This window comes from Pterocles gutturalis, unplaced genomic scaffold (genome assembly GCF_000699245.1).
Source record: "Pterocles gutturalis isolate BGI_N339 unplaced genomic scaffold, ASM69924v1 scaffold24511, whole genome shotgun sequence".
NCBI classification, from domain to species: domain Eukaryota; kingdom Metazoa; phylum Chordata; class Aves; order Pterocliformes; family Pteroclidae; genus Pterocles; species Pterocles gutturalis.
The window spans coordinates 61,690-89,193 of NW_010106180.1; the positions used below are offsets into that span (position 1 = coordinate 61,690).

The window sequence follows — 27,504 nt, forward strand, 5'->3', positions numbered from 1 at the left end:
TGACCACAGCATTTGCTATAATCGTGGGAACAGAGAACAGGATAAGCCTGCCTGGAGACATGTCTACATTTCAGAGAAAAAACATGGCTTTTTAAACTTTGTAATCTGTTCTTCAATAAAAAAAGTATTTATTGTTAATATCAGCAGATTACCATGTAGCTTCTGTTAAAGTTTGTTTATAAACAGCCACAATACATGCAGACTTAAATATTCAAGTTAAACATTTAAAATTCTGATAAAACAGTAAGAAAAACTCCACACACCAACAGATAACATTTAAGAAGCCTGGAACAAAGTACCTTTTATAAAATATACTTTACTTCAGTAATAACAGCTTGGAAGACAAGTTGTGTGACTTCAAAAAAACTGAAAAACTGCTCACTTTTCAGCAGAGAGCAACACACAGACGAAAACATTCAGGATTCTTATTTGTGCAGTGTACTAAAAAGATGTAAGCTGCATGTTTATATTAATATGAGTGGAAAGGGTGGACATTAATGACATTACTGTGCATTCTTACCCAGCAACGAGAACATATTTTCCATCTGGTTGATCCTTTAACCTTTCCAGCAGGGACAAACGTACTTTGGCTTTGGTTTGGCCATAGATCTCAATTTCATCTGTAAGCAATCCTATCTCCTTGGCAAGTACATCAACAGCTTTTGGACTCTGTGCTCGGGAAATCTCAATATCACTGGAAAAGAAAACAAATAGGAGCCAGGAGATTTCTCTCAGCTTAGGTGGTCGATGACAGAGCACAAAACAACAGTAAATACTCCAACAATGGGCTTATTGTAATAGGTTTTTCAATTCTCTCTCACATTTTGTTAACCAAAACTAAATATTAGCTAACACCTAATATAATATTGAAAATCACGCGTGGTGTTTTTTAATTGTTACAAATTCAGAGTTGTCCTGTTTAATCAGATTCCAAATATTACATAATGCTTTCATATCAAGCTAGAGACGTGTCTGCTGGATGCTCAAGCATGTCCCACTGGAATGGATGGGTTTTTTGCTTGTTTTTCTCCTCCTCCCTCCCAGTATATTTCAGCACATACACTTTACTAAAGAGCGCATACATTCCTTGGCCAACAGTCCCATAAACACATTAGCTAAACCTGAGGCTTGTGCATGTAGCACCTTTCATCAGAGGGTACCACCAAGCAAGCTAAGCCTTGATGCTCCCCCATGAGGGCACCAAGGGAAAGAAGGTATTTGAAGATCAACTCATGCACTTCTAAAACACAGCTGAACTGAAGATAGCCACATAGCAGGAGTTTAATGCACAGGGCTCAGGTCAGAAGTCCAGTGAGCTTGTAAACTCTTTCCAAGTTCAAGTGGCAGCTGCGGAAAGAGAACAAGCATGGAGCAAGCACACATGGTCAAACTGCCTGAGGGGAGGTGGCTCTAGGCTAGGGGACACTACTGTATCTGCAGTTCCTGACCTGCACCACCTGGGGTCTTTGGATTTAATACTCCTTCAAGGATTTTTCATTTCTGAGCTTGACCTAGTTGCCCCTGGGGTTCACGTAAGCATTTAGCAGCTGCAAGTTCCTGCAGCATTGAAGTCCAGGGCCTGGCACACAAGATGTGAGGAGTCATGTCCTTTGGCTTCAAACTGCTCACATCACCACAAAAGCAAGTTAAAAAATTACCGAGAGATTAGTTACTTTCAGCCTAACTAGGCTAAATTCCTTCCTGCAGTTTCAGTTGATTACCATATTTTTAAGATAGAATCTGGCAATGGCATCAAAGGCGATGTCCTGAACTTTCAAACAGTCTGCAAGACCTCAAATACTCACAGATGAACACAGAACTACTGCCAGATCTTAACTCTATGTGTGGACTTTGTCTGTTCTCCATCCACCAGCAAATTATCAGTTTGTGCCAACTTAATTGCTTGCAATTCTTTGAGGATACCCTAAACAGGGACCATTATTCAATTCTAATTCTGAAGGTACTTCTCAAATATCCCACTTTTACACCCAGCAGCAGCTAAGTGAAACCCAGAAAGCACCCATCCAAACACTGACATAATCCAATCCCACAGGTCCACAGCACACAACAGTTGGGCTGCAGACTATTTTGTTGCATATACTAACCTGGAATCTGCTTTCTTTCAAAGACATACTAAGTACATCCTCTTGCATAGAAGGATATAGCTTTGGCTTTCTTATGCATTACTTCAAACACAACTATCCATAAAAATGTATCAAGAACACAAGATGGAGTGGCTTACAAACATCACATGACAAAGAATATTTAAAGTTTTCATTCAGAACTCTATATATAAAAAGCAGTTTGAGTCCCAGAAAAATATTAGTAAGTTGATGACAATGCGGTCCCTTAAAGATTTAAGCAAGGAAAATTTGTAGGGTGACTATGCTCCTATTAAAGCAATTAACTTATTCAGCAAGGGGAGAAGGATACAGACTAATATGACAGAAAGTTAAACTGTCTTTTTTTTCCCCTCTTACTAAATATATCAGCCTCTTTACTAAAAGACAGAAGCCATTATTTCAAATCTCAGGTGAGACTATCAAGACTCCCTGCAGCTGTCTCAGCCTTTCCTATTTCCCTCAGCTCTTGCACCACAAACACCACACTCTCTCAGTTCTGGAAGAACCAGGGAAGTTTTTCGCACCCTGGAGGTGCCACTACTGGCAAAAAGTGGAAGAAACAAAACTGACCAAGCTGTACACTTATAAATAAATTAAAAGGTAAAGGATTTCTAGATAAATAAATTACAAATATTTTTAGAAGTCAAGTAAAATTGACAGTGGATGCTAACAGTTCTCCGTTGGTAATACCATTGCTGTTGATGTTTTCCTATCTGAAGTTCCCTTAAGAACCCTCAAGGCAACTAGACTTTCAATGACTTAGAAACCCTTTAATGACCAATTGCACTCTGATACACTTAATAAAGTGGTAAAAGGCATAATTTCACAATGAATTGACATTTATACCTTAACTATGACTGGGGCTAAACAACACATACAAAATGTTTATGTCTAGTCTATTATTTCTGGTAAAAATATTTTCTGAAACACAAAAAAAAAATTATTATAACTAGCATTAAGAAGCCTACATTTGTAGCTAGCTCTTTTAGTTTGGCAGTGCATTCTCTATATTAGAAATACTAGAATTATTCAATAAGTTACATTATTCAATATTGCTGGAAATGCGCAACAGTGGTTCTTCTGCATGAATGAGAATTGTTAACCATAAGTCCACCATTGGCAATGGTAAGTCATAATTTACAAAACACAGGAAAATTTAAAAGATGGCGGAAGGCTCTACATCTACTCAGCCTGTGTGCTGGAATTTTTTTCTACTGTATATTTGTTAGAAAATCCTCCATTCAATTTCCAATATCTTTGGAAATACTTCAATTAACACCTAGGTCTCACAGAAATCAAAAAGCAGATGTTCCTAGTTTTAGTGCTTAAGCAGCTTTTCCTAGTTTTCAATGAAAACTCCATCTGCTTCCACACAATGTGGTGTATTACTGTAAGATTACATTTTATTGGAGGATACTCTCCATCTGATGAGTTATTTTAAATTTAAAAGACAAAAAGACTTAAAGCTATAGGGTTATCAAATAAATGGAAGTCCTATTACTGGTTATATTATATGCCATTATATATTAATTATGTAAATATTTATGTACTAAACACACAATGTCATAGAGAGGGATGGGAATACTTTTTTTGACAATTTTTTCACCATCATACTCATGACACCACATGCTTTAATCTACCTTTTAACTGTAGTATTTAAGGATAGATCTTTCAGGCTTTAATTCTAGAAACGTTACACGCTAGCCCAGGAAGAGTTCAAGCATTTCTATTGTACCCAGGGGCGTAAAGAAGAAGAAAACTCATTCTTTTGGCATCTCTGTTTTAAATTACAATTGTGTCCATTCCCATTAAACTTCTGTAAGTGACAGTGAAAACTGAATCAAAGTGCTTAGAAAATAAAACATTTTGTTACAGCTTTCCAAAAACACAGCAGTGGGATTCAGAATTACAGAATCTTAGAGTGGGTGAGTTTGGAAGGGACCTCTGGAAGTCATCTACTCCAACCTCCCTGTCTAAGCAGGGTCACCTACAGCAGGCTGCCCAGGACCACGTCCAGGTGGCTTTTGAATATCTCCAAGGATGGACACTCCACAACCTTAATGGGCAACCTGTGCCAGCCACCCTCACAGTAAAACAGTGTTGCCTGATGCTCAGATGAAGCCTCCCGTGTTTCAGTTTGTGCCCATTGACTCTGGTCAATGAGCCACCATTGAGAAGAGCCTGGCTCCATCCTCCTTGTACCCTTGTTTTTATACACATTGATAAGATCCCTCTGAGCCTTCTCTTCTGCAGGCTGAGCAGTCCCAGCTCCCTCCACCTTCCTCCTACGTGAGGTTCTCCAGGCCCTTCATCATCTGTGCAGCCCAGAAGTATGCATGCAAATAAGCACACAAAATTTCAAAGCTTCTTAGACGGCAAAACCTTGCTTCAAGTCGTTGGTTCCTCTCTCTACCACCCAACACAACCAACAAACAGCAAAGCACATTAGTGTAGCAAATGGCTCAGGCTGCTCTAAATGTCAGAGATGCCAGCAACCATGCCAAGGCAGACCCCAAATCCCTGTGGCTCGCTCACGGGCCTTGGGAGTGAATGACAGGAACCGACTGAAAAGATTCTAGCTACAAAAATAAATATGCTTCCTGCTTTTCACACCTACACAGGAATTTTAAAATCTAATGCAGAAGAAAGTACTTCTACTGAGGGAAAAAAATAAACACAAGTGAAATGCCACTGAAACCACCGGCCCTTAACTACATCCATAAACACCTTCCTACATTAGGGTTTAGAGATTAGGAACTTCTTGTATTTTGTTTTTCTGTTGGCACTACAAAAGGCTTCACATCCCTCCCTCAATGAAACCTTCCAGTTTTAGATCTTCATTAAATAAAGCTTGGCTCCAACACACATCATAAAAGTAAAAATTGATAGGAAACGGAAGGATATGGTCACAACGAGGCGTAAAACAACAAGGCGCAACATGTAGTCCACATAAGCAGATTGAAAAATCATTGGGCACGGACCATTTCGTTGTCACATTTAATACTTGCTTACTCTTTTTTTTCTTTTCTTTTTTTTAATTTAAAAACCCACTTATTACCTGGGCACTGGGGAAAGGGGCTGCAGTTTCAAGCAGCGGAGGCCCCACTTCTTGTGCTGCTGGGACTGGATCCATCGCTCCGTGTTTTTTACCATGTTCTGTTTTTAAACAAGAAAACACCGCACACCAGCTGCATCATAAATGCTGAACATTAATTTCATATGATCTCACAAGGATGTTGAAATAACTTTTACTGCAAAGGCTGACAAAAAACAAACGTAATCTCCCTGTTTTATGGTTTCAGGATGAAACTCAAAACAACCACTGCATTAGTACTGTCCTATGGCTTGTCCACACTTCAGGAAGAGACAAGGCCATTAACATGTAAGTGGCAGAGAAAAGTCTCTAATTAGGCACTTGGAGATTTTATGGTGGTAAAATGGAGAATTATTTCTATTCTCTCACACCTTAAAAATAATGGAAGATATTAATTGTTCACTGACTGACTCCTGCTGCTTCCACATAAAACACCAAACTTTTGGACCCTCTATCCATCACACCACAAAAATGTGCACAGATATAATTAATCTTCACTGTCTTACTAGAATAAGCAATATTAGTCTACTGACACAAGTGCTTCTGGAAAGGTTTACTGTAATCATCAGAATTGCAATGTTTGATTTTTAATTTGCCTTTCTCTAACTAAACATTAGACAGGCATGACTCACCCCAGCTAACTGACTACGAGTTGCTATTAAAATGGAACACAGGTAAGATGTTTAAAAGAGCAAAACAAAAAATGAAATTTAAACCATAGAAGCAATTTCTACAATTTACAGGAAGAGCAACAAATTTACAATGTTTGAAGTTACACTAACCTGCATTCGCATTGCTATTGCAAGAGAGCCAACAGTGTTTTCAGCAGCATGGTTGTTCTGCTGACTACAGTTGTGTTTCTCTGTAAAACAGAAGTATTGCACTAATGAATCACAAAGCTTTTGTGAGTGGTAGCATGTGTATTTGAAAGCTACATCCAAACAAAAATTTCTGAATGTTGACTTGAAATTTAACAACGTCACTGACTAAATTATAGGTGGCTTCTTTAATACTTCAAATGAAATTACCCAGGAGGATGGATATAGTGTGAAAACCAGAGAGCAACTGTATGCTCTGAAGCACATTATGCAAATGCACATGCATATGATGAAGCATATACATACTTGAAAAAGAAAATTAGGAGTCACAGAGATTAATTCCAGGATCCAAACAACTGCTTTTGGACAAAAGAAAAAAAAAACCCTAACTGAACACCTAAATGAGCATAGCAAAGATTGTTCTTTTCCACACACCCCTTACAGCAAAAGAGAAGAATGAAACCATCACAGAACACTATACAGGATTATTACCCAACAGGACTTGTAACTTGGAATCAGAATATACAAGATTTTTTGCACAGCAAAAGTTACCTTTATCAACGTGACATTAAAAGTAGATATTCTGAAGAGCCTACACAATTTAGAGTGACTCCAACTTTAGAGACAGTCATAATTGTTTCTAGTGGCAATATATAATAATCATACATTAGCTACCCTAAATAAAACATTATTTTGTCCTTTTCCTGTAATCCTTCTTTTGGCTTCTTCTGTTGTTGCTTATTGACTTTTATCTAGACACAATTTCTCCAAAATTCACATCCTAGTCTCTGCGGGCATATCAAGGCCCCAGCCGCATTCTGAAGGGTGCAGACATAACTGTAAAAAAAAATAACAACTTTACACTGACAGCTTTAGCCTTTTGCCCACAGGGGAACCCAAGTGCAAACCCTAACCTGGTCAAGCCCTCACTGCACTTATCCTTTCTGTACTGATCATAAAATGCTCATGTTGCCTTGCACAATTACCCCTCGGAGAAGGGTCCTGGCAGTGGCAGGTCACCAAAACCTCAGGCTGGAACCAGAGTGGCAGGCAGAGGAGCCAGCACAGCATCCCATCACACCACACCCAGCTCCAGCCCACTCTCTCACACCCATCACCAAGAGAGCAAGAGACCCTTTCTGCAGACACCCGCAGCCTCATTCAGTATGTTTTCTAATCCTTTCTTAAACTTTCTTGCCAGCAGGCACCTATACATCAGTGACAAAGCTAACCAAGCAGAAAGTGACAGTCCCGACATTAAACTGTAATTAAGAAAGTGTCTGAACATCCTTCTACTTGTGTTAACACTTGCCATTAAAAAAAAAATCTTCTGGACATGCTCAGTTTTAGACTCAGAGGAGTTTTACTGGAACAGCCTATCACAGTCATAAGTTGACTGTTGTTGTTCTGAGACCAGGCTGGGAGAGCTGCCAAAGAGACAAATGAAGTAGGAAGAATGAAGTTTAAAATCCCTTTTCAGACAGCTGTGCTTTACAGAAACATTTCGACTTTTTATGTTATTTGGCTTAATACAACTTCTTTATCAGGGCAGAGCTAGTGTGTGTGTAAATACATGTCAGAATTAGATGTTTCCCCTCAACAAACTACTTCTCTCAGGCTGCCTATGCTACACACTCACCCCACAAATAACTAACCAGGCTTTTACAGGGGTGAAGGTGAAGCTAGAGGTGAAAGTCATGCTCACATGAGCTAGCAAGACAATCAGAGGATTGCAACAGCTCTCTTAGGACAAATTTTCCAGACGGGAGCTGGAATAGCACTCTCTTCTTTGGAGTATGGCCAGAAGATCAGCTGAACCACAGACATTGTGCTCCCTCCTCTGACTCACCCCAATGAAGGTGCATCTGCCCATCTATTCGTACCCTATCGTGCAGATGGGCGAGAGTTGCTGTCATGCACTACCTGTCTGCTCAGGCAGCTTAGAACAGAGAAGACGTGGGGAAATGGTTGAATTTCCCACTAAAGTACTTAAACCATAGGACCTTCAGCTCTCAAGTGACCCCAAGGGAGTTGGACATCAAATCCCAAATAATTTTGGCATCCTTAAGTTTTGTTCAGAAACTTGATTTTGATTTCTATACTTTTAAAATATATTTTCCCCACAAGACACCACCAGTATGCACTTGATTCCAAAATCATCAGTGCAGCAGAATAAGACGTTGCACTGCTAGAAATTGCAGAACGTTTTTAAATTGTTATAATTTTTAAATCTTTGATCAGATTTTAAAAATACTTGAAAAATAATTCCGTTAGTTTGGAGCAAGCACTTCTAGCTCTACTCTCCTGGCTTACATCATTACAGCTGTCCAGTTCAGCTATGTCTTTGCAAATTTTGAGTGCCTTTAAAACACCTGAGTGTGTTAGACTACATGTATACCTATGTAAGACAGAAATCTAGGCATCATCTAGCAAGAATAAAAGTTATTTCACGGCCATTGTTGCTTTCAGGCTTCATTTAGCTCCTGTGGCCCAACAGATGTTAAGTTGGACATTTCTAAAGCAAGAAAAAACCCAGAACAATTTCCAAGCACCTCAGCCAGATTCTACCACATACTGAAAGTAAAGAGTCAGTTGAAAGACTCGGTTGTTTCTCCAAGGTCACGACTGCTCCACAATAGGCTTTTAATAAATATCTTCCGATTAAACTAAGTGCATTCTTCCTGTCAAATAGACACCTGTGTTTCATGTACCTCTCTAGGAAGTCTTGAGGCCAGCATTTTTTAAAGCTGCTGAAATGCATTTCTCCTATTCTTTCGGAGTTTCTCCAAGATTCTGACAATCTCAAAAGCCTAACCATAAAGACAGATGGACATTTGGTAGATAAGTTCTATTTAAATTATCTTGCTAACCATCTCATGCTGCCCTTCCAGAGAAATGCTGTACTTAGCACAACCCACTGCTACAACTTGAAAAATGCAAAGAAATCTATATGCTTATGCCAAATAGTACATTTCTTGCCTTAAGAATGAATGTTGCTGTGGTACGTGAACACCACTCAAATGTTTTAATTCAGTTTTCTTAACAGTAACCTTTTAGGGAAGTGAAACACTAATACTATATATAGTTCTATAGAGCAACTAAGGCATGAAGATACTTAAATGTCAAGACATAGCATGCAGTTATACTGCATAACTTTTAGGTCTCTGAAGACCCAGACTTCCTCTGCAACAGAAGGGGAGAATTAGGTGTCTGGAAGCAGGACGTGCAGCAGGCAGCACACAGAGCTGGGAGAGTTCAGTCATTAGCAGTGCCCTCTCAGACTGCAAGGATTGGCACTGGCTTACCCCCATCCTTCCTTCAGAGACCTGCACCTCTACCCCGAGCCCAACACCTAGGAGGCTTCTGCTTAGAAGGACTGAAACAAGGAGGGGCCATTCTTTTTCATTTATTTATTTATATGTGCTACTGCTGTACCACCATTCTGTCTCCTCTCTGCCCCTTTCCCTTTCTCCCCCATTCCTCCTTCATATAAGAGTACATTATACTGGTACATTAGGTACTTGTTGAAGAGACCTATACTCCAAGCCTTGCAACACAGATACTTAACAATTACATGCAACAAACCCTACGCAAAACAAGCGGGCATTAAAGATGCAAGGAGTCTCCTAATCACTAGGCTAGGAAAAAGAAAACGTGAATTATTTTTTGACAACTTGTGTAGCATGGGCAAGGGATAAGGCTTGGTACCCACCCCTGAGATCCTCACTGGGATCAGAGCACCATGGAAGATGAATTCCTAAATGCCTTCAGACCATTGAGTGAGTGTGTTCAAGTCAAGAGGATATCACAAAAGACAAGGAAAGGAATCACTTGCTAAGGCCATGCTAAGCTGCATGGGAACAGCAGCTGCTTTCTTATGAGCCTGATCTTGCATTAGCTCTGCACAGTGTGTCTGCTTAATTTGTCCTTAAAGAATATACCTAGTTTAAGAACCATGCTATTAATTTTCCTTGGCCTCATGCTCATTTCCCCGGTTTGGTATCAACAGATGCCAACAAGCATACTTGTGACAGATTTAGAAAAACACACTGACCAACCACACTACCCATGTACTTCCTTATTTTTTAATTAATTCACAGCATAATCCCATCTGAACACTGAACAGTCAAATTCATATACATATGAAAAAAATCTAGAAAATATCTAGAGATCAGGACTTTAAGGAATTTTACAGGAAATGCAATTCAAGCAGCTGAATAGAATAACTTCTGGGAAGCTTCTTAGTTTTATTCCCAGAAAAATTCTGTAGTATTTTTCAACTGAGAAGTTAATAAATACATGCCACCTCTCCAACCAGTCAGGGGAGGAGGAAGGAGGGAAATCCAAACTGTTTGTAGGAGTACTTACTGCAGGAGACATTCTGCCTGTTCCTAGCTCCCCATGATTTCTCTACTCCCTCCTGTGCATTCTCTGCACACAGCTTCACAGCACTTTGCAGTTGTTATTTCTGCCCCTCTTTTCCCCATCTTCCAGGTAAGACCACAGAAGTCACAGGATAACACATTGTACAAAGCAGCACTAAATAACAGCTCATCTGATGACGCAAAAGTCTTCCCTCTGAGTTCTCAGAATCTGTAGGATCATCACTTATTTAACAATCCTGGTACAAAGAACCTGTTCCAGCCTTTCGTCCCTCACCTGACATCTTTTTCCTAATTATACATCAGAGACATGTATATACATCCCCTCTACACAAACACACACTTTTAAAGGCCCCCTGCCGAAGATGTAGCTTTTAACCACATTGTCTTGTCACCAACATGCCACACACTTATCTCAAAGACTCGCCATACCTCACTTTCAAGAACTGTTAGCTTTTAACTCCTCTTACCTGACAGCAAGTCATGAGAACAACTGATAACAGTGGTTCCAGGCTTTATCCACCCGTTCACAGGAACGTCATCGGGTTTTGTACTGGCAACTACCACCACATCCGCGTGATGAAGCTAAGGACAGCCCAAAACACCCCCCCCAAGAAACAAAACAAGCATTTAATGTTAGAAATACATTCTTGAATATGCATCTTATAATATTCAGACTTATACAGCAATAGTTTTTTGAGCAAAGTATTTGCAGACAACAAAAAAAATTATCCACATTGATGGCTTGATTCTTACCCCACGTGAAATTTAAGAACAATATCATTTCAAAAGAAGTCAGGTAAAAACTGTGAAATCAGGCAAGGGGGGTCAGTTGGCACCAATACTATTTAATGGGGACTACATACTTTCAAAGAAAAAGCCCTGTCACTGTCTGAAGTCCTGTCCAACAAGATAACTTGGAGAGACTTAAAAAGAGAAGAGTTGAAAGACAGTAAATAGGCCACTAGAAAGAGTACAGTCAGATTATCTGGCAGTAGAAAACCAAGGCAGCTGATGGGAATACAAGATGACCTGATCTGCAAACATCAATGCCTTTGAAGAATACCAATTAAAATTATTTTTTTTTTCCTTCTCAGATCATGTTTGCTAATCAGTGTCTCTGATTTAGTTCAACCTGACAGATGTTGGAATGTTGGAGCAAAAACAGCTACTACAAAAATTCTCATAATCAAAGACCTAAGTGTCTTCCTTTCCTCCCTCCTCTGAAGCAGGGCCCTGTACCAATTATCAGAATCACCATGAGATAAGGGACAGCACCAGAGGCAGATGTATAAAGATCCACCAAAAAAGCAAAATACCTACACAGTACTGCCTCAAGCTTGAAGGTAAAAATAAAAAATTATTTCAGAGATACAGTGATTTTGGGAATATTTTGAAAAATATAAAATAATATCAAGTGTCACAAACTCAACGAGCCTCTCTATGAATTGATTTGTGACTGACAAGTATGTTCCAGCTTCTTTTTTGGCCAAAAGTGCTCTGACGCAACCCTGCCCAACACTCTTGCCAAGAAAGAGCAGCTACAAATCCTATCAAGATAGCAGGTTTTTTGGCACAGTTAAGGCTTCCAGGAGGGAAGAGCATAACTGTGGCGGAAAAGGAAGAAAGCTAAAAAAGCTGCATCTTCTCCTCAGAGGACACAAGGATGGCCTAACTCTCCTTAGAGATCCACATGCAGAAACAAAGCCAAAAGTGTGGGAGAGGATTTAATTGCTTGACAAATTACTAATGTAATGAGCTGATTCAGGCTTCAGTCAGAAGTCCTGCAACACTCCTAAGATTGCCTGCAAACCTACAGCCTCAACAGTCATTCAGCCTTATCCAAATCACTTACACTCCTCCGTCTGGTGCGAGTATCAACTTACATGCCACTCCTAGAAGGCCACATAAGTCATAATGCTTGACCAGCATCAGGTGAAATCATACTGAGCAATCTGCAAGCAAATTTGGATAAAAAGATGCTGCAATGACCTGTGTACCAAGAACACTATGCTGAAGACATGCTTTCCACAGAAAAAGGAGGCAGTCTCTGCTGTAAAAGTCAACATCATCAAAAGTCAAGGCAGAGAAAAACAATGATTATTCTCAGTTACATGAATTTCTAAGAAAAAAAGTATTCATATTCTAGCAGTTATAATTCACATATTAGAGATCAGGTATGTCTTGCCACGCAAAGCCTCTGGGACAAGGACTAAGAGCTTTGCACACCACTTAGCATCATGAAACTATGAACGAGTTGAGAGCTGTATGCAACAAGCAATAATTTTGACAAACGTTCAGCCAACATAGTTATGACAGAATTGATCCAATATAACTATAATGCCAAAAAACAACTGACCTGGCCAAATACTCATCTCTATGACTACTGATCATAATATTCAAAAATGTTCTTAACAGCTGAACACAATCATTTTTGTAGTCAGCGCTAACACCAGTTTGGATGGCTAATGTCGCACATACCCATAAATGTATCAGAAAACCAACCGAACCTTTCATCTCATTGCCCTGCTCCACCTCCTCCATTAAAAAAAAGTTGTATCGCATGGCAACGAACAGTTGTCCTACGGTTTGAAGACACGCTGATCTCAGAACATTCCCCGCCAGGATTTCCTTTTCCTTATTTCACAAAGAAAGTAAATGAAAAAAAAAGGCACAGATACAACTGGAAGTCTTTTGCTATAAGCAAGTATTTTATGTGCAACTACTGAAAAAGTTCCTGGAGAGTCAATAAAGTATATAACACAAACATTTTATATAATATGTTCTCCCCTCTGAGTATTTAAAAAAAAATAATCCATAAACTTGTTTGACTGGAAGAGTGAGCCTACTGAAAGCAAAATTGTTGTTTACAGAATTTGAGGTGTCCTTGGAAGAGTTTTATGTGGTCTCCATCACGGCGTTTTGGTTTCACTCGCAAGAAGTTGTGCCCATGCTTCCCCTCCTTTTTCCCCCTCTCTTGCCGTAACCTACTCTTTTGACTGCCTGTAAATCACCAAAGCAAGCAGCAAGCCTTGGGAGGCATGTGCAGGCTTATCTCCTACATCAGAAACAAATCACAGGCCTTCGTGATGGAAAAGACCTATGAAATCATCACATCCAACCTCCCTAGCAAACACGCCACACAGTCCCTCGACAGACGACACCTCGGACAGGAACCAGATGCTACAGGCAGCCACAGCCAGAAGGTTGAGGAGACATCCACGACGGGGAACGTGCCGCCGCAGGGCGGCTGACTGGCTGGTGCTCCCTGGACAGCAAGGCTGTGTCCCACCAGGCAGAACAGAGGAAGGAATGATGAGCATCATGCCAAACCACCCCAAATGCACTAGGCAATAGGCAGAAGACAAAGTAAGCTAATACTCCAGTAGTATCCTGCCTTCTCATCAGTAAATATTTTTTCAGTTGGGAAGATCTGTGCCAATAAATAATCTGAAACCTTACCTCATAACAAAATATGACCCTCTCCACCAAGATTTAAGTAGAAGCAGATTAAGAAGCACCACCCATTCCCAAGACAGAACACCAAATGTTAAAACAACAATACAGGCTTTCCAGCCAAGTATTTAACGATAACAGTACAAAGTAGTTGTATCTTTCAGATAACTGAAAACCCATTTTGCCAAGAAATCTGCATAAAATATTCATTTTCCCATCGTTAAAACTGACTGCTTCAAAAGCCATTTTAAAATACATTTTTAAATAAATATGATCACATTAAAAAATGTAAAGATCCCCCAGTTTCCTGGGCCTGAAGTTAGACTAGCTAAAATTTAAGAGACTGGATGAGGAATAGGAACCTGACTCAAAGTTTTTTCACAACACTCCTTATGAAAGACAATTATTATACACATCAATTTACAGATCAGGTTCCGCTTCAATCACAGCAAATCTAATTACTTTCTGAAAACTTTAAAATTTATTATGTCACTGACTACCTTCAGGTACTTTTTCCATCAAGGCACGTTCTCCTTATGTGGTTACTTCCAGCTCCATCTCTACCTCTGGAAGCTGAAGCTATGGTTTGTAAATCATTGGCAATTGTCTGCTCTGATCCCTCCTCATGGGCCATGGTCCTCGGGGATGCACTGCAATGGGCAGCCATCAGCTCGCTGCCACCATCTTCTTGCCCAGACCCTGGCAGCCCTTCCCCTACACCACATCAGCCTGAATGCACTTGCCCTGCACACAGCACATGTGAAAATTAGGTCTCTACTGGGGGCTCAAGCCTACCACTACGATGCATGCTTTAGCAACTGTTCCTGTAGCTCACAGGCTGGGAGGTAGATTTCCAATTGCAAGGATGAGATATGATGCACGCAAAATATTGAAACAGAAATACTTTGTCTACAGCATCGTAATCAATTAATTTGATTTGTAATCAAATGCTCATGCAGCCTCCCTTTCCTCCCCTTTTATGGGATCCGTATACCTGTTCTCACATCCTTTCATGCTTACTTGTGTCCAACAACACGAAACGTATTTCTCTGCCAGTATCATGACTCTTGGTCTTATGAAGACAGCAAAAACAGGACTAATGACTAAGAGATGTCTAATAGTCTGAAGCTTAAGTGTTGTCCCTAAGGAAAAGCAGACTGTGGCCAAAAGAGGTTCTTATCAAATCTGAAAAAGACCCTCCCATTCACACACTCCAGCTGAACCACTATCCTACTTTTCAACCAGGCTTTTACAAACAAGCTTTCCATTCCTAGTTATACTTAGATAGACCAATTTTCAGTTCTTTTACAACAAAATTGGAGGAGAGCAGCTCTCTTCAAACCGGCATAATGCGGTTCCCATGCAGACTACATGTAAGATTGTGTTGCAATCGTGTCTGACTGAATTTAGATGACTGAATTGAAATCCATTTCCTCATAGGTCATAAGTATTATCCATATTTTGACAAGAAAATAAACTGCATTTTTCAATTTTGATCTATTTTATAGTCTCCTTTCAAACTAGAAAGATAGCCTAAATCTAACATAATAAAGTATTAAGCATGTCAGTTCCTGTGCTTTACCTGTAATGCTGAATTGACATTTGGTTGCCATTTAAAAACAGGACTACCAAGCAAGACATTCCTGGAAATATGTCACTAGGTCATTCTTCAGGCACTTTGCAGTGATTGTGCTTTAAAGAGTTATTTACACAAAGCTTAACAAAATGATAACATCTTACCTATTCCACCAAAATGCTCAAGTCTTCATCTCTTAATTCATTATTGATTTTACATCCAACATATCAATGCAAAAAGAACACCACTTCTTCATGGTAGCTATTCACAGCTGTGCCAGAACCTTCTGAAATATACTGCTTTCTTTCATTTGTGATTTTATTTGAAAACCCAGGAAGCTCAAGAGTGTTGAAGGACATGGCTCAGCTGTGCCATGACGATTATTTTTAATAACTAAAGTCAAGCAAATCCAAAATGGAACAAAAAGAAACAATAATCTGTTTACCTTAACAAAATAGGAAGTGGGGAGGGAAAAGAACATGCAAAATGTGTCTACTATTCATGCAGGTCAAAGCAGGGAAATTAAAATGTACTATTATTTCTTTTATTCCCTTTTCGTGCTGTAGGACAGAAAAGACTTGCTTTAATGGAGCACACTAAGTCAGAAGGTAGATGGTATTATCCTGTTTGTAAGCAGAGCTAGCTCTACATCGTTAGACTTTTCCAAAGGTGGACTAAAACATACCTTTCTCTTGATCATTTTCAAAATATTTTTGCAAAAGTGCATGAGTAAAAGCAGCAATAACAAGTTCATAGCAGTACAAAACCTGATCCAAAAAAACCTACAACCTTAGTATTGTGTGTCTCATTTAAATTAATAGAATTCCTAAAGAAAGCACTTGTTGTTATGCTATCTTTAAAAAGAAGAACAAATCAGCACAGCTAGTCAAAGGTACTGTGGTGCCCGCTTAAGAAAGGCATTACAACATTAAGTTCAGGGTTAGTGCTTCAGTGCAAATGGGCCCGGCCAGTGCATTAAGACAAACAGGGTACACCTACTCTTAAACACAGTTTTTCCTTTCCTGGTATATATTGCAAAACAAATGCAATGAAAAGTTCATACTCTTTGTAAGTTCATCTCTTACTTCATAAGTGAAGTTATGCTACTGTAGGTTCTACTTCCAAACAACAGCACACAGACTGTTACTGTAGAGGTATCACAGACAGAGGAAGGCGAAGAAGCGTACAGCTGTCTCTAAAGGCAGTGTATTGTGCAGTAAAAACAAAACATGAATTAATTCTTCCAAGTTTTGGAAAAACCTTGACATTGCCTAACATTTTCTTACTTGAAATTCAAATTTAAAAACTCAAGAGAAAAAAACCTTGTGAGCTTTTAAACTTTTTTTAGTTAACCAGTGTTTCAAAAGAGCAAGAGAAAATAAACTTGTATAATCGACTAAAATAATATTACTCAACAACACTGTACTTCAAACAGGTTGCTGCAAGACAGCAGTGCCCCAGTGTCCAGTAGGAAGTCTGTGCTCAGTTTCTGACTCTCAGGTGTCTGGGAACATGAAACAGGACAGCTTTTCCCACATGCATTAGATTCTATCTAGGAGCTAGAGGTAACTACAACAGGGTTACATCCAGCCAGGTTCAGCGGTGCTCTGAGGGTTACTGGTGACATGCTACTCCAGGCTTACAGACGAGGAAGCTGGGTTTCCTCTGAGCCCTGATGATTAGTCCTCCAGGCAAAGCAGAAACTCCTTCAGTGCCAGAAGTTAACATGAACTCGGGAAAACTGATGTGCAAAGCCTCAAACTGCCTCCTGCTCAGGCCTCCTATCCTGTTTCCCATCAGCGACCTGCTGTGAGAGGTAAGCTACAGGGAACGCCAAAAAGAAAAGCATGATTATGGGAAAGCATCTGGGTAGAAGGAAACAGATCTCTCCCGCATACCAACAGCACTCCACAAGCAGCCCTGGCCTGGTCCGAGTCTTTTGCTGTGAATCAGTGGAAACACCTCTGGCCACCCCATGACCCACCCCATCCAGCCCAAAGCATTCCTCCAGCACAGCTCCGAGCAACGAGAAATAATAACGAGACAGGGCTAATATTAAGTTCACAGTGCTCCCATCTCCGAGAGAGGCATGTCTCCTAAGGGCTGTCAGTCACTTAGAGCACAGAGCTGGGACGAGCCTGACAAAAACATCCACAGCTGTGAAAACACACGTTTGCCAAAGAACTTTCTAACTACCACAGCTGCTTAAACTGATTTCCTCCTCCTGCCCTTGCCTTCAAAACCCAGAGGTCCGTGGTTATCATTTTGCATGGGCTGCCACCTCGTGGCATGTGCTACCAAACATACCGCCAGAGCTGTCCCTCGCACCTCGCCCCTACGGCGACGTGGACACAGCCACTGGAGTAACGGGCACCTCTTCTACAGCTAGCGCCTGGCTCTGTGCCGGGGATGAATTAGTAACCTCTCTGCCCAAAGGACAACACGTTCCCAGTTGTATTATTCTATGAAATTTGGGATTAAGGAACAAACTGGGAAGTTTGACAGGAAGTTGTACCAACTCCTAAATTGTTACTAAAAAGCTCTACAAAAAGCAACCAGGAAGATCATATAAATTAAAACCTTCAAATTAAGGCTCCTGAATTTCTCTGCATGCTTTTACAGTTCTCTTCAAAGACGACGATTGTGATCTCCTCAAGAAGAACACTCACCTCGGTCTGCAGCTGAGGGGCTCCCCACTGGCAGCTCACAGCCGCTGCTCCTTCTCTCTGCAGCAGGCACTGCAAAGCAGCACCCACTGCCCCGCCGGCTCCCACCAGCAGCACCCTCTTTCCACCTGCGTGACACAAGGAAAGTCACCCAGCTGCCTATCTGAACACCCCCTTTACCAGGCCACCCACTGCCCAAGCCCCCCAGAAGAGCCAGCACCCAAGCCCACGTGTGCCTGCACAACCACAGCAGCCCAGGCCCTGCAGGCAATGCTTTCGGAGCCCACGCGTAACACAAGCCACAGGTTTTAAATTGTTTCCTGGTGACTCTCCAATTCGAGTAAGCAAATGCTGCTCTTCTGCCTTTCTGGTATTTTATTTGCACAAATCCTTTTGTTCGTATTTGTTACAAGGTACATTTGACCTCCTGTTTACAGTTCTGTTACAGAAATCCTTATCTCGATAACTATGAACCGCTGTAAGAGAGACTAGTTCTGAAATGCTGCCCTAGGCTAACAGCATATTCACACGCTGTAAAACCACTTGTTTAAATCTGCCATTTCAACGTTGGCATTTAAACAATACATCCCAAACAAAAAGATTTGCTCAGCAGTTATTTACAGACAGATCTGGATTTCTACAACTGTTCACACTAATCAACATTGCCAAGTGAAATCCCTAAGTGATGTTTGTATTTTTGGTTTTGAAGATTCAGATGTCTTGGGTGGCTTCAGTGAGATTAAATGTGCTGATGGCAGTTAATCCCTGGCTAATCTCCAAAATCTGTAGGGCTGAGACCCATCTCTGCAAATACTACGTTCAGATCTCACTGAGGATCCTCACTAGCAGGAGACAAATATATGTTGGGTGGGAAAAGAACAAAAACCAGGAAGCACAACAGTCTCAGTCAGGACTAAAACTGAGAAAATTAGTTCGGCTAAAATTAATGTAATAATTATGAGAGAACGTCTCACCTAAATCTTCCAGAAGCTCCATCACAGCACACACTGTAGGAGGAACCAGACAGTCACAGGCATCACCACGTACCAAGCGTCCTAGGTTTACGTCGGATAATCTGCAGTGGAAAAATACAGCAATTAAAAAAAAAAGAAGAGTTTGTGTAACATAAATTCTTGGTAAAACTTGTAACATGGCTAACAGCTAGTCCCAAAAGCAAATACCTCTCACAAAAGTAAATCCTTTGACAGCCATGTACTGTGGCTAATTTCTATCATCCCACATCCCAGTTAGACAAACACCGAGCCTCAAGAGAGGCCAGGAAGGAACCTGTGAGTTCGAACAAGTAACATGAGCCCACGACAAACAGGCAGCTCTTTACTGGTCACAGTGGGCTACCCACAGCACCTTGGGCTAGGACACCCCAGTGGAGCCCAGCTGAGCCGGAGGCAATACATCCTTCTGGGCTCCGGCTGGCTTCCCGGGGGGAGCTCCAGGGTCTCCGTGCTGCACTGCTTTCTCTCTCATACACAGGGTGCTCTGAATTTTCCATTCTCTGTCAACCTCCAGCACCCTAGATAATGGAAAGGTAACTAATTTGCAAGATTTTGAGATTTTTTTCCTGACATGAAAAATAAAGGAGAGAGGAAAAAAAGAAAAAAAGAAAAAACAAAAAAAGGGTGACAATCTGCAGCTGAGAGCGAGAAGGCTGCAAGAGCAGCAAAATGGTAACCCAGACACCTAAATTATGCCAGTGGGCTCTCCAGAGAGCAGTGCAGCTCAAGGCTGATTGGAAAGTTGTGTTAACGGGTCCAAAATACTGTTGCCTACTCTCCCACTGCGAGAGTACTGCAAGGAAGTTAAAATCTTCTCTGCAACTTTTCCATCAATTCTGATTGTGGAAATCTTGGGGGTTGTGTTCAGTACTTTGTGACTATCATTTTTATTACTGAAGTACTGAAAAACCTTAAGTAACATCAGTAAAACATAACTTTGTTTTTGATTTCTTTGAAAAGACCGTGTCCTGAATATACAGTAAATAAGGATTAAAAAGATAATGATCAAAATTATTTCAGCAGAAGACTTCTCATTGATTCAGCAGCATCTTTTCTCACAGCTCAATAGCATAGCTAGACACATTGACTGAGGAATCCATTAATGAAAAGCATGTGGGAAAATTGATTTTGCAGAGCCATCAGCCTTACGTCTTCTAAAGTTATTTCTCAGTGCTTCACTTACCCATCCACATCCTTCTCTGGTTTCACAGCGTTTAATACCTTGCTGCTACATAAGCTTTCTGGGAGATCAAGGGCAAGGCCCTGCACGTTAGGATCCTCATTAATTCTCAAGATTTCATTGACAATCTAGGAAGTTAATAAAAAGCATTAAAGATCAGAACAACAGATAAAAGAAGAATCTAATTAGAAAGGGATAAAACCTACATTTTAAAACTACCTTATGGCCACCTTTGCTTCCCTCATATATTACTGCACCTTCTAAATTAAAAAGCAATAACCCGCTTTCCTTGTTTTATATTTCCTTGGCTTACCAAATTAAGCCACCCTGACTCTATTCTAAACATTTTGCAAAGCCAACACATATTACGTGACATTACGTTGCCAAGAGCATTTCATCTTTCACTATTCCAAACCTCAGCAAAAGCTCAACACTGTGACGGCTTCAGAAGATGCTTTTAGAAATAAGAAGCCTTGGTTGAAACATAGTTCAAAACAGGACCAGATCACATCCCAACACAGAACATGGGCAAAAAGTTGTAACACTCGAAAAAAACAATTATACAAAAGAAAATTTATTTTATCAAACCAGCATATACTGTTACCCATTTTCCTTCTCAAAACACCCTGAACCTAAGAGCTGACAGTCATCTTGTGAAGAATTGTTATTTTGAAAAGGCACTGCATGGAAGGTTATGAATTTCAAGTACGCAACCAGATGCAAGTTCAAAAATTTTATAATTGGTCGCATTAAACATCCGAGACTGTAGTACCCACCCTTGACTGCTTCATCTCTAAAGTGCAACACTGATCCATAGGGATACATGCTACTCTGCTGTGACCATGAAGAACACAACAGAACAAAACAGGCTGAAGTTTTCTCATGTGAGAAATGTCATGTGAACATGTTTTTTCATCATATAAATCAGTGGGCAATCTCCACAAAACAATTTAATTGGATTCCTATCCACATGTGAGAAATGTCATGTGAACATATTTTTTCATCATATAAATAAAATCAGTGGGCAATCGCCACAAAACAATTTAATTGGATTCCTATCCAAGACAAAAATGAGTATACTTTTTTTTTCCTTAGCTAATACCATGCCTTGCTAAAATGCTTTTCATGTAAACTATCCAATATAATTCTGAACTCTATTGCCCAAACTCTTGATATGCAATCAACATTAAGCTAGGGGAATTTGGTAGGGGTTAGATCATTTGCAACTCTGAACCAAAAGAACGTGCAACTTTCACGTTAACAAAGATTAGACAAGCATGTCACTGCTACAGAAATGCCCATTTAGTTCAGCTAACAAAGATTAGACAAGCACGTCACTGCTACAGAAATGCCCATTTAGTTCGCTGACTTCTGAGACGGATACATGCATATATATTATATATTAAGACCCCGTGCCATTTGACAGCTATACAGCTGCTATACTTTCTAATAGAAACTAAGGATAAGTGTATTCACCAGAACATGGATGTGAAAACATCCACATTTTGCTCAAAAAATCCTGAGATACTACAAAATGTTGTGGAGCCTGCACAGCAACTGAAGGAAACACAGCTCATAAATAGCCTGAATCTCATGAACTTTGAACTACATTCCTATGCTTCCTGGGAAAATAATTCAGTTTTCCATTTTAATTGCATTTTACATGAATTCAGCTTTCCACCACCACAGCACTTAATACAAGATTACATGAGTTTTAAGTGTTTTAACTTGCCTTTACTGTATCCAGGCAGTTATGGCAGAACAAAAGGTGCATGGTATTGAAATCCTTCCCACCTCCCCAAACCGGGGAATGCAAGCTAGTAAGTGGATTTTAAGAGATGAAAAAAAATTTCATCATACTGAGCAAACAGGAGAGCAAGCAAACTATTACGAATTTCACTGAAAGTAACTTTCTTCAAATAACAAAAATGTCCTGCTGTTCTCTTCACATACACAGCTCAGTCACTTCCTAAGATACTTTAAAGTACCAGCAACTACTGCTGCATACTCACAATATTTTACCTATTTCCCACTGTGTTACTCAGCAGATAAAACACATTTACCAACAGCAAAGTGTATTTGATCTTCATTTCAAAAGCCCACCCTTCTTAAATGGGTAGCTGACTATTCATCATCCACAAAACTGGACTCTTAAAATTCTTCACAGTGACTCCCTCTCAATATAGCTGGAAGCTGTTCTTGAGATTACACTGCAAGCCAGTAACATTTTAAAAACAAAGTGTACCAAATACAAAACAGTACACAAAACCCTCAAGCCTGCACAACTACCAAATGCACCAAGCACGAGGAGGCCATCTGGGAACAGCAGCATCTTTTACTACAAATGTATTTGCCCTTGTTACTTTCAGATGCCTCAGAACCATGTATATTAGTATAGCTTGCTGTGTTTAAAACCTAGTTGATACTAGTGCTGTGCGCCTCCAACCTAATGCCTTTGACAAAGTAAGAATTCAGCCCTCTAGTGATTTGGGGTGGATGATTCCTCTAATGCATACTTTAAGCATTACAAGATGAATAAACAGGCAAATAAACTCAAACATCTCCCCCTCTAAATAAGTTGATCTTTAATTTCCCTGAATAACTTGGGCAAGAACCAAGTACAATCACAAGAGCGACTGTGGGAGATAGGATACACGTGCTGGTATGAGGGGATGCTGCAGTTAAATAGCAGACATGAAAACAAAACATTGCTCTGCTGATTCTGCCTCAGCTTGCCAGGGGACAGCAGACAAGCCCATTAATTCCCTTTTTTCCCACGCTTGGAAATAGGCGGATAATACTTGCTGCTTGAACTAAGGCAGTCCCAACCCTAATTTGAGCTAATAGAGATCAGTTCAAAGTGATAATGAATGGCAGAGATAAATACAAGTTTACAATGAAAGCGAAAAAGGAAGAGTCCTCCAGGTACTGCAGTTACCTCATCCTTGCTGCTGCCTTCAGGGAGACAGACGTGAATAACATGTAAACCAACCTGCCAAAAGAAAATACTTATAAATATCAAGGGCAAGTAGCTCATGATTAACAACAAACGTGTTGGCTAAAGCTTACCTCTTTGGCAAAGTTCTTGTTTATTTCTTGAATCAGATGATCATTATGTGCCTTGGGGAACAAAACAGAAACTAAGTTTTAAAATAATAAATTTACATTTAAAAATGTGAATGCATTAATGCACAGGTCAATGGAAGAAACACAGCGAGGATGTTTGTGTCTGCTAGTATCCAAACAAACAAAAAGCCTAGTAATTCTAAGAAAGAAGCAGAAGGCCACCCAGTAATTTATTTTGGCTTTATTAGTATTGATATTAGTGTTGATATTAGCCTGGCTTTTATAGACAAGAGCATAAGTTTACCATTTAAGAAAGGTACCAGTCTGTATGTGAAGATACTGTTCTCCATACAACCATGTAACAAGGACGAAATAGGCAACAGCAGTACCACCATTTCCTGCAGTGTCCCCATATCACCTAATGCCACTGGTTTGCCTTACCACCAAAAATGAGGCAAATCACTACCATCATATATTACAGTGAGTTCTGTCAATACAGAAGGAAGAGAAGTTATCAGTTCCTCCCAAATGCCAGCAGGCACTTGCGCTAGGACAGAAACCTATCCTGGGCATACTTACCTGGGAGACCATCTCAGCCAGAAATCCTCTTCCCTAAGGTCTCTACACCTATGTGCACCGTATATATTATGATATTTAATCGTAATAATTACAATTGAATTTTACTCTTCAAGTTACTCTCGAATTTTAGGAGGCTCTTCAAACACGTTCACATATTGTAACAATAAAACTGAGAATTCAGTATTCAGAACTAGAAACCCCCTACCAACAGGTCAGTGAGGGTTCCACCCCCAAATATGTTAGTGGCTTCATAACAAAATGAATAAAACCCTTCTCACAGCTCTGTGATTATATATAAAACCTGTCTTCCAACCCAAACAGGACCAAAAGAAACAATTTTAAAAGGGTGCATTACAATTTCATGAACACATTCTACATAGCTTTTTCCACGAGCCTCAGTGCCAGTATCTTCCCGTCAGAGTTGAGCCGCTCGCTCCACGGTTAGCTGCCAGCGCTGGCTTCACTGTCACTAGCGTCACCCAAAATGATTTCTATTCAAGCCCGTAACAATTTACCAACCTGTTAATCCCCAACAGTTCAAGACTGCTGACAATGAAAAAAAAAGCATTTAAAAGGACAGGCTCTGCAGAGAGAGGGAGGTCCTGAGAGGGGATGAGGCCTTGCCCAGCACCACCTGCATCCCTGGGACCGCACCACTGGTCTCCTGCTCCCCAAACCTGGCAGCTACGGGAGAGGAGCAGGACAGAGGCTGCTCCACTGAGAACACGTGTGGAGCTCGCACTGGGGCAAGGGAAGCAGAGCTGGGACTAAGGACAGCTGAGCAGTTGCTCCCCTACGCCAGTAAAGATGGGCTTGCATCCCCACACTGATGTGTAACCACCAGGACCCTGAGAGAGGCTCATCTGGGATTCAGCCACCAGCGATACCACCCTGTCCCCTGTAAGGACCTTTCTCCCGTGGTGCTGGCTGGCGAACGCTCACCTCATGCGGGCACAGAAAGCCCCTGCCCTGAACCCGTTCCCATCGCAGCCCAGGGAGCAGCACAGGCGAGGCCGGAGCTCAGGACAGGCTGGCAGACCGCGGGGCAGGGGAGCCGGCGGTGCTTCTCTGAATTTTGCAAGGCAACAGCTCCACTGCTGAACAGGATTCTGCCGCTATATATTAGCTTTCAGCTTCAATGAAATTAAGAAGCAGCCACCAATCACTTTTTGCTGTTGCGCAGCTCCAACTGAGGTTCAACATGGATAACAAGAAACGCAGGCATCGATCTCAGTATCAATCCAGGTTCAGATGGTTCGAGAGAAAAAGAAAGCATCTAAAACCGTTCCAGAGTGGGCCCAGTCTACAACTCCTTATTCCCAGTACTGCCGCAGAGGTGATGCCATGTTACGCTGACTGCTGTTACCTACAAGCGACTGGTGAAGGAGACTGTTTCACTGCCCTCCCTCTGCTTCTCCGGGTGCAACGCAGCACGTGGAGAGCAAGGTGAATCTTAAGGTTCTGCCCACGTTACCAGGTAGAGCAGTGCACCACAAGAGCATTTGTAGACTAAAACACATCTTCTTTGTACCAACAAATACACATTTTAAATGAGTTCTGCGTCAGTCATAGAACCATAGAATTGTTAGGTTGGAAAAGACCTTTAAGATCAAGTCCAACCATTAACCTAGCACTGGCAAGTCCACCAGTCCTTACAAACAGACTGCAGTTGGGGTGACAGACAGCTGGGGAACAGTGTTTGGGTGAATTTCATCCAGAAGGATCTAGGCCACATATTCCTACAGCCACCTCATGATACAAACCAAATGGGGTAAATGAGGACAAGAGGGACATTCATTTAAAGCACAACCATGATCCAAAACACTGATGTAGCTGCATCCCAATTGATATTAAAAGTGAGCAAGAACCTCCCCCTCCTCACACAATGCTTTTTCCCATCCTAACAATATTCCTTTGCTCGTGCCAGCACAAAACACTCATCTGGCCATGCAGAAAACCAGACTCGGGGACTAATGTGGCTGAAAGGAAACATCCCCAGACCCCGCCAGTCCAGCTCACAGTGCAGCTGGATGGAGACAAGACAGAAGCGAGAAACAACAGGTCAATGAGAAGACAGGTCACGACTTTTCTAGCAGTCCTTAAACTTACAGCCTTAGAGAGCTATTTGAAAACATTAATTGTGATTACCCAGGGAGGGTAAGAGATGGGAGAGCTTGTTCAGTCAGCCTCACTAGAAGACCTGCTGAAACAAAGTTGGTGCTGCATTTCTTAGACTCACTATTCATACTCAAAACCATTTCTAGTTAGGTTTTAAAATTAAAACCTACTGGGTCAGAGATTCAGTGTGCACTCAATCGACACAACACCACCATCCTAGGAAACAGGACAGGAGCGTTTTTGCCTGCATGGCTCTGGGTCCTGCTCTGAATGACCAACATCCTCAGTTTCTTGGCCTTGAAACCTTAAGAAATCCAAAGAGGAACATCTCTCAGCTTTGCAGGGATAGAAATCCTCATCTGTGAGTTTGATTGCCTATCTCAAAGATGGCAGCACCAGTGGCACGGAAAGGAAAGCTCTTCACATCATTAGTAATACAACCACTCTCAATTACTACAAGATTCCTTCACTTTATAAAGTGCTGCTACTTCTAAAGGATATTGACATTTTACACAGAGCATTTATTTCACACAAGCCCTTTTGAGCTGATTGGGACTTTTCAGCGTGGTTTTCTTCTCCTTAGGACAGCAGTGATGCCGTCATAAGCTACAGCTGCCCAAAGGCAACAAGGCTGGCAGGAAGCAGCAGGGTCTGTCTGGCAACGTTATTTCACGGGTGGGAGGTGAAGGGAAGCTCATGTTTTCAGGCACATAAACACTTTTTTTAAGGACAGCAATAAAAGGTTCAAGCTAAATAAAGGTTGAGATCAAGCGCTTTAACTCAGTTATGTCAATCAACCTGGACAGCCTGTAAGAAAAGGCAATCTGTACATACAGTGAGGAAGTCTACGTTAGCAAAAGGAGGAAGGGATAAAATTGTTCCCTTCCTTTGCAAACCTTTCCCACAGCCTGAAGTTTGCTGTGGCTGTTTCAGGCCTGGAGAAGGGCAATCTACAGTCTGGTGGAATTACCTCCTCCTACCACTTTGCTTGAATACAAGTTACTTTCTGCATCACGCACTTCTGAAGTTTCAGACAAGCAACGGTACCCAAGGGGATCTCTCACAGCCAGCAAGCACACAGACATTACCTGAATAATGGCAAGGGTTGGCTCAAGCCGAGGGCTTTCTCTCTTAAGAGAGGCCAAGGATTTCTTTGCATTCTCGGTGATTTTGCTGCAACACAATAACAACAAACAAACCCTTAACAAAATAAACCTTCCCAACATCAGTCAGTAGAAACCTATGTTAGCAATATGGAATAACTGCTTTGGCACAGGTGCTTTTAATCTCCAAAATTATGGATGGATGTAAACTGTGAAGGCTGGTGTTTGGCACGCAGGTACAGAAAACCTTAACAGAGCAAAATACCTTTGTTTCGGAGCTACATGTGTCATTGCTCTGACATGCCCAGAACTTTATAGCTAGCCTCTGTT

The 27,504-nt window shown here is 41.0% G+C and overlaps 1 protein-coding gene across 1 annotated transcript in view; it reads right to left on the minus strand.

Moving 5' to 3' along the window:
• MTHFD1L (methylenetetrahydrofolate dehydrogenase (NADP+ dependent) 1-like) overlaps positions 1–27,271 on the minus strand; it is a gene marked incomplete at both ends in the record, with an annotated part of 87,392 nt that extends 60,121 nt beyond the window's left edge. Inside the window, 10 exons of the mRNA XM_010087706.1 lie at positions 521–694; positions 5,182–5,279; positions 6,000–6,079; positions 10,888–11,002; positions 18,119–18,243; positions 19,090–19,190; positions 20,312–20,436; positions 23,247–23,300; positions 23,378–23,428; positions 27,160–27,271. Coding sequence (XP_010086008.1) covers positions 521–694; positions 5,182–5,279; positions 6,000–6,079; positions 10,888–11,002; positions 18,119–18,243; positions 19,090–19,190; positions 20,312–20,436; positions 23,247–23,300; positions 23,378–23,428; positions 27,160–27,271 — 1,035 coding nt within the window. The remainder of the gene's footprint in view (positions 1–520; positions 695–5,181; positions 5,280–5,999; positions 6,080–10,887; positions 11,003–18,118; positions 18,244–19,089; positions 19,191–20,311; positions 20,437–23,246; positions 23,301–23,377; positions 23,429–27,159) is intronic.
• Between the last annotated feature and the right edge of the window lie 233 nt (positions 27,272–27,504).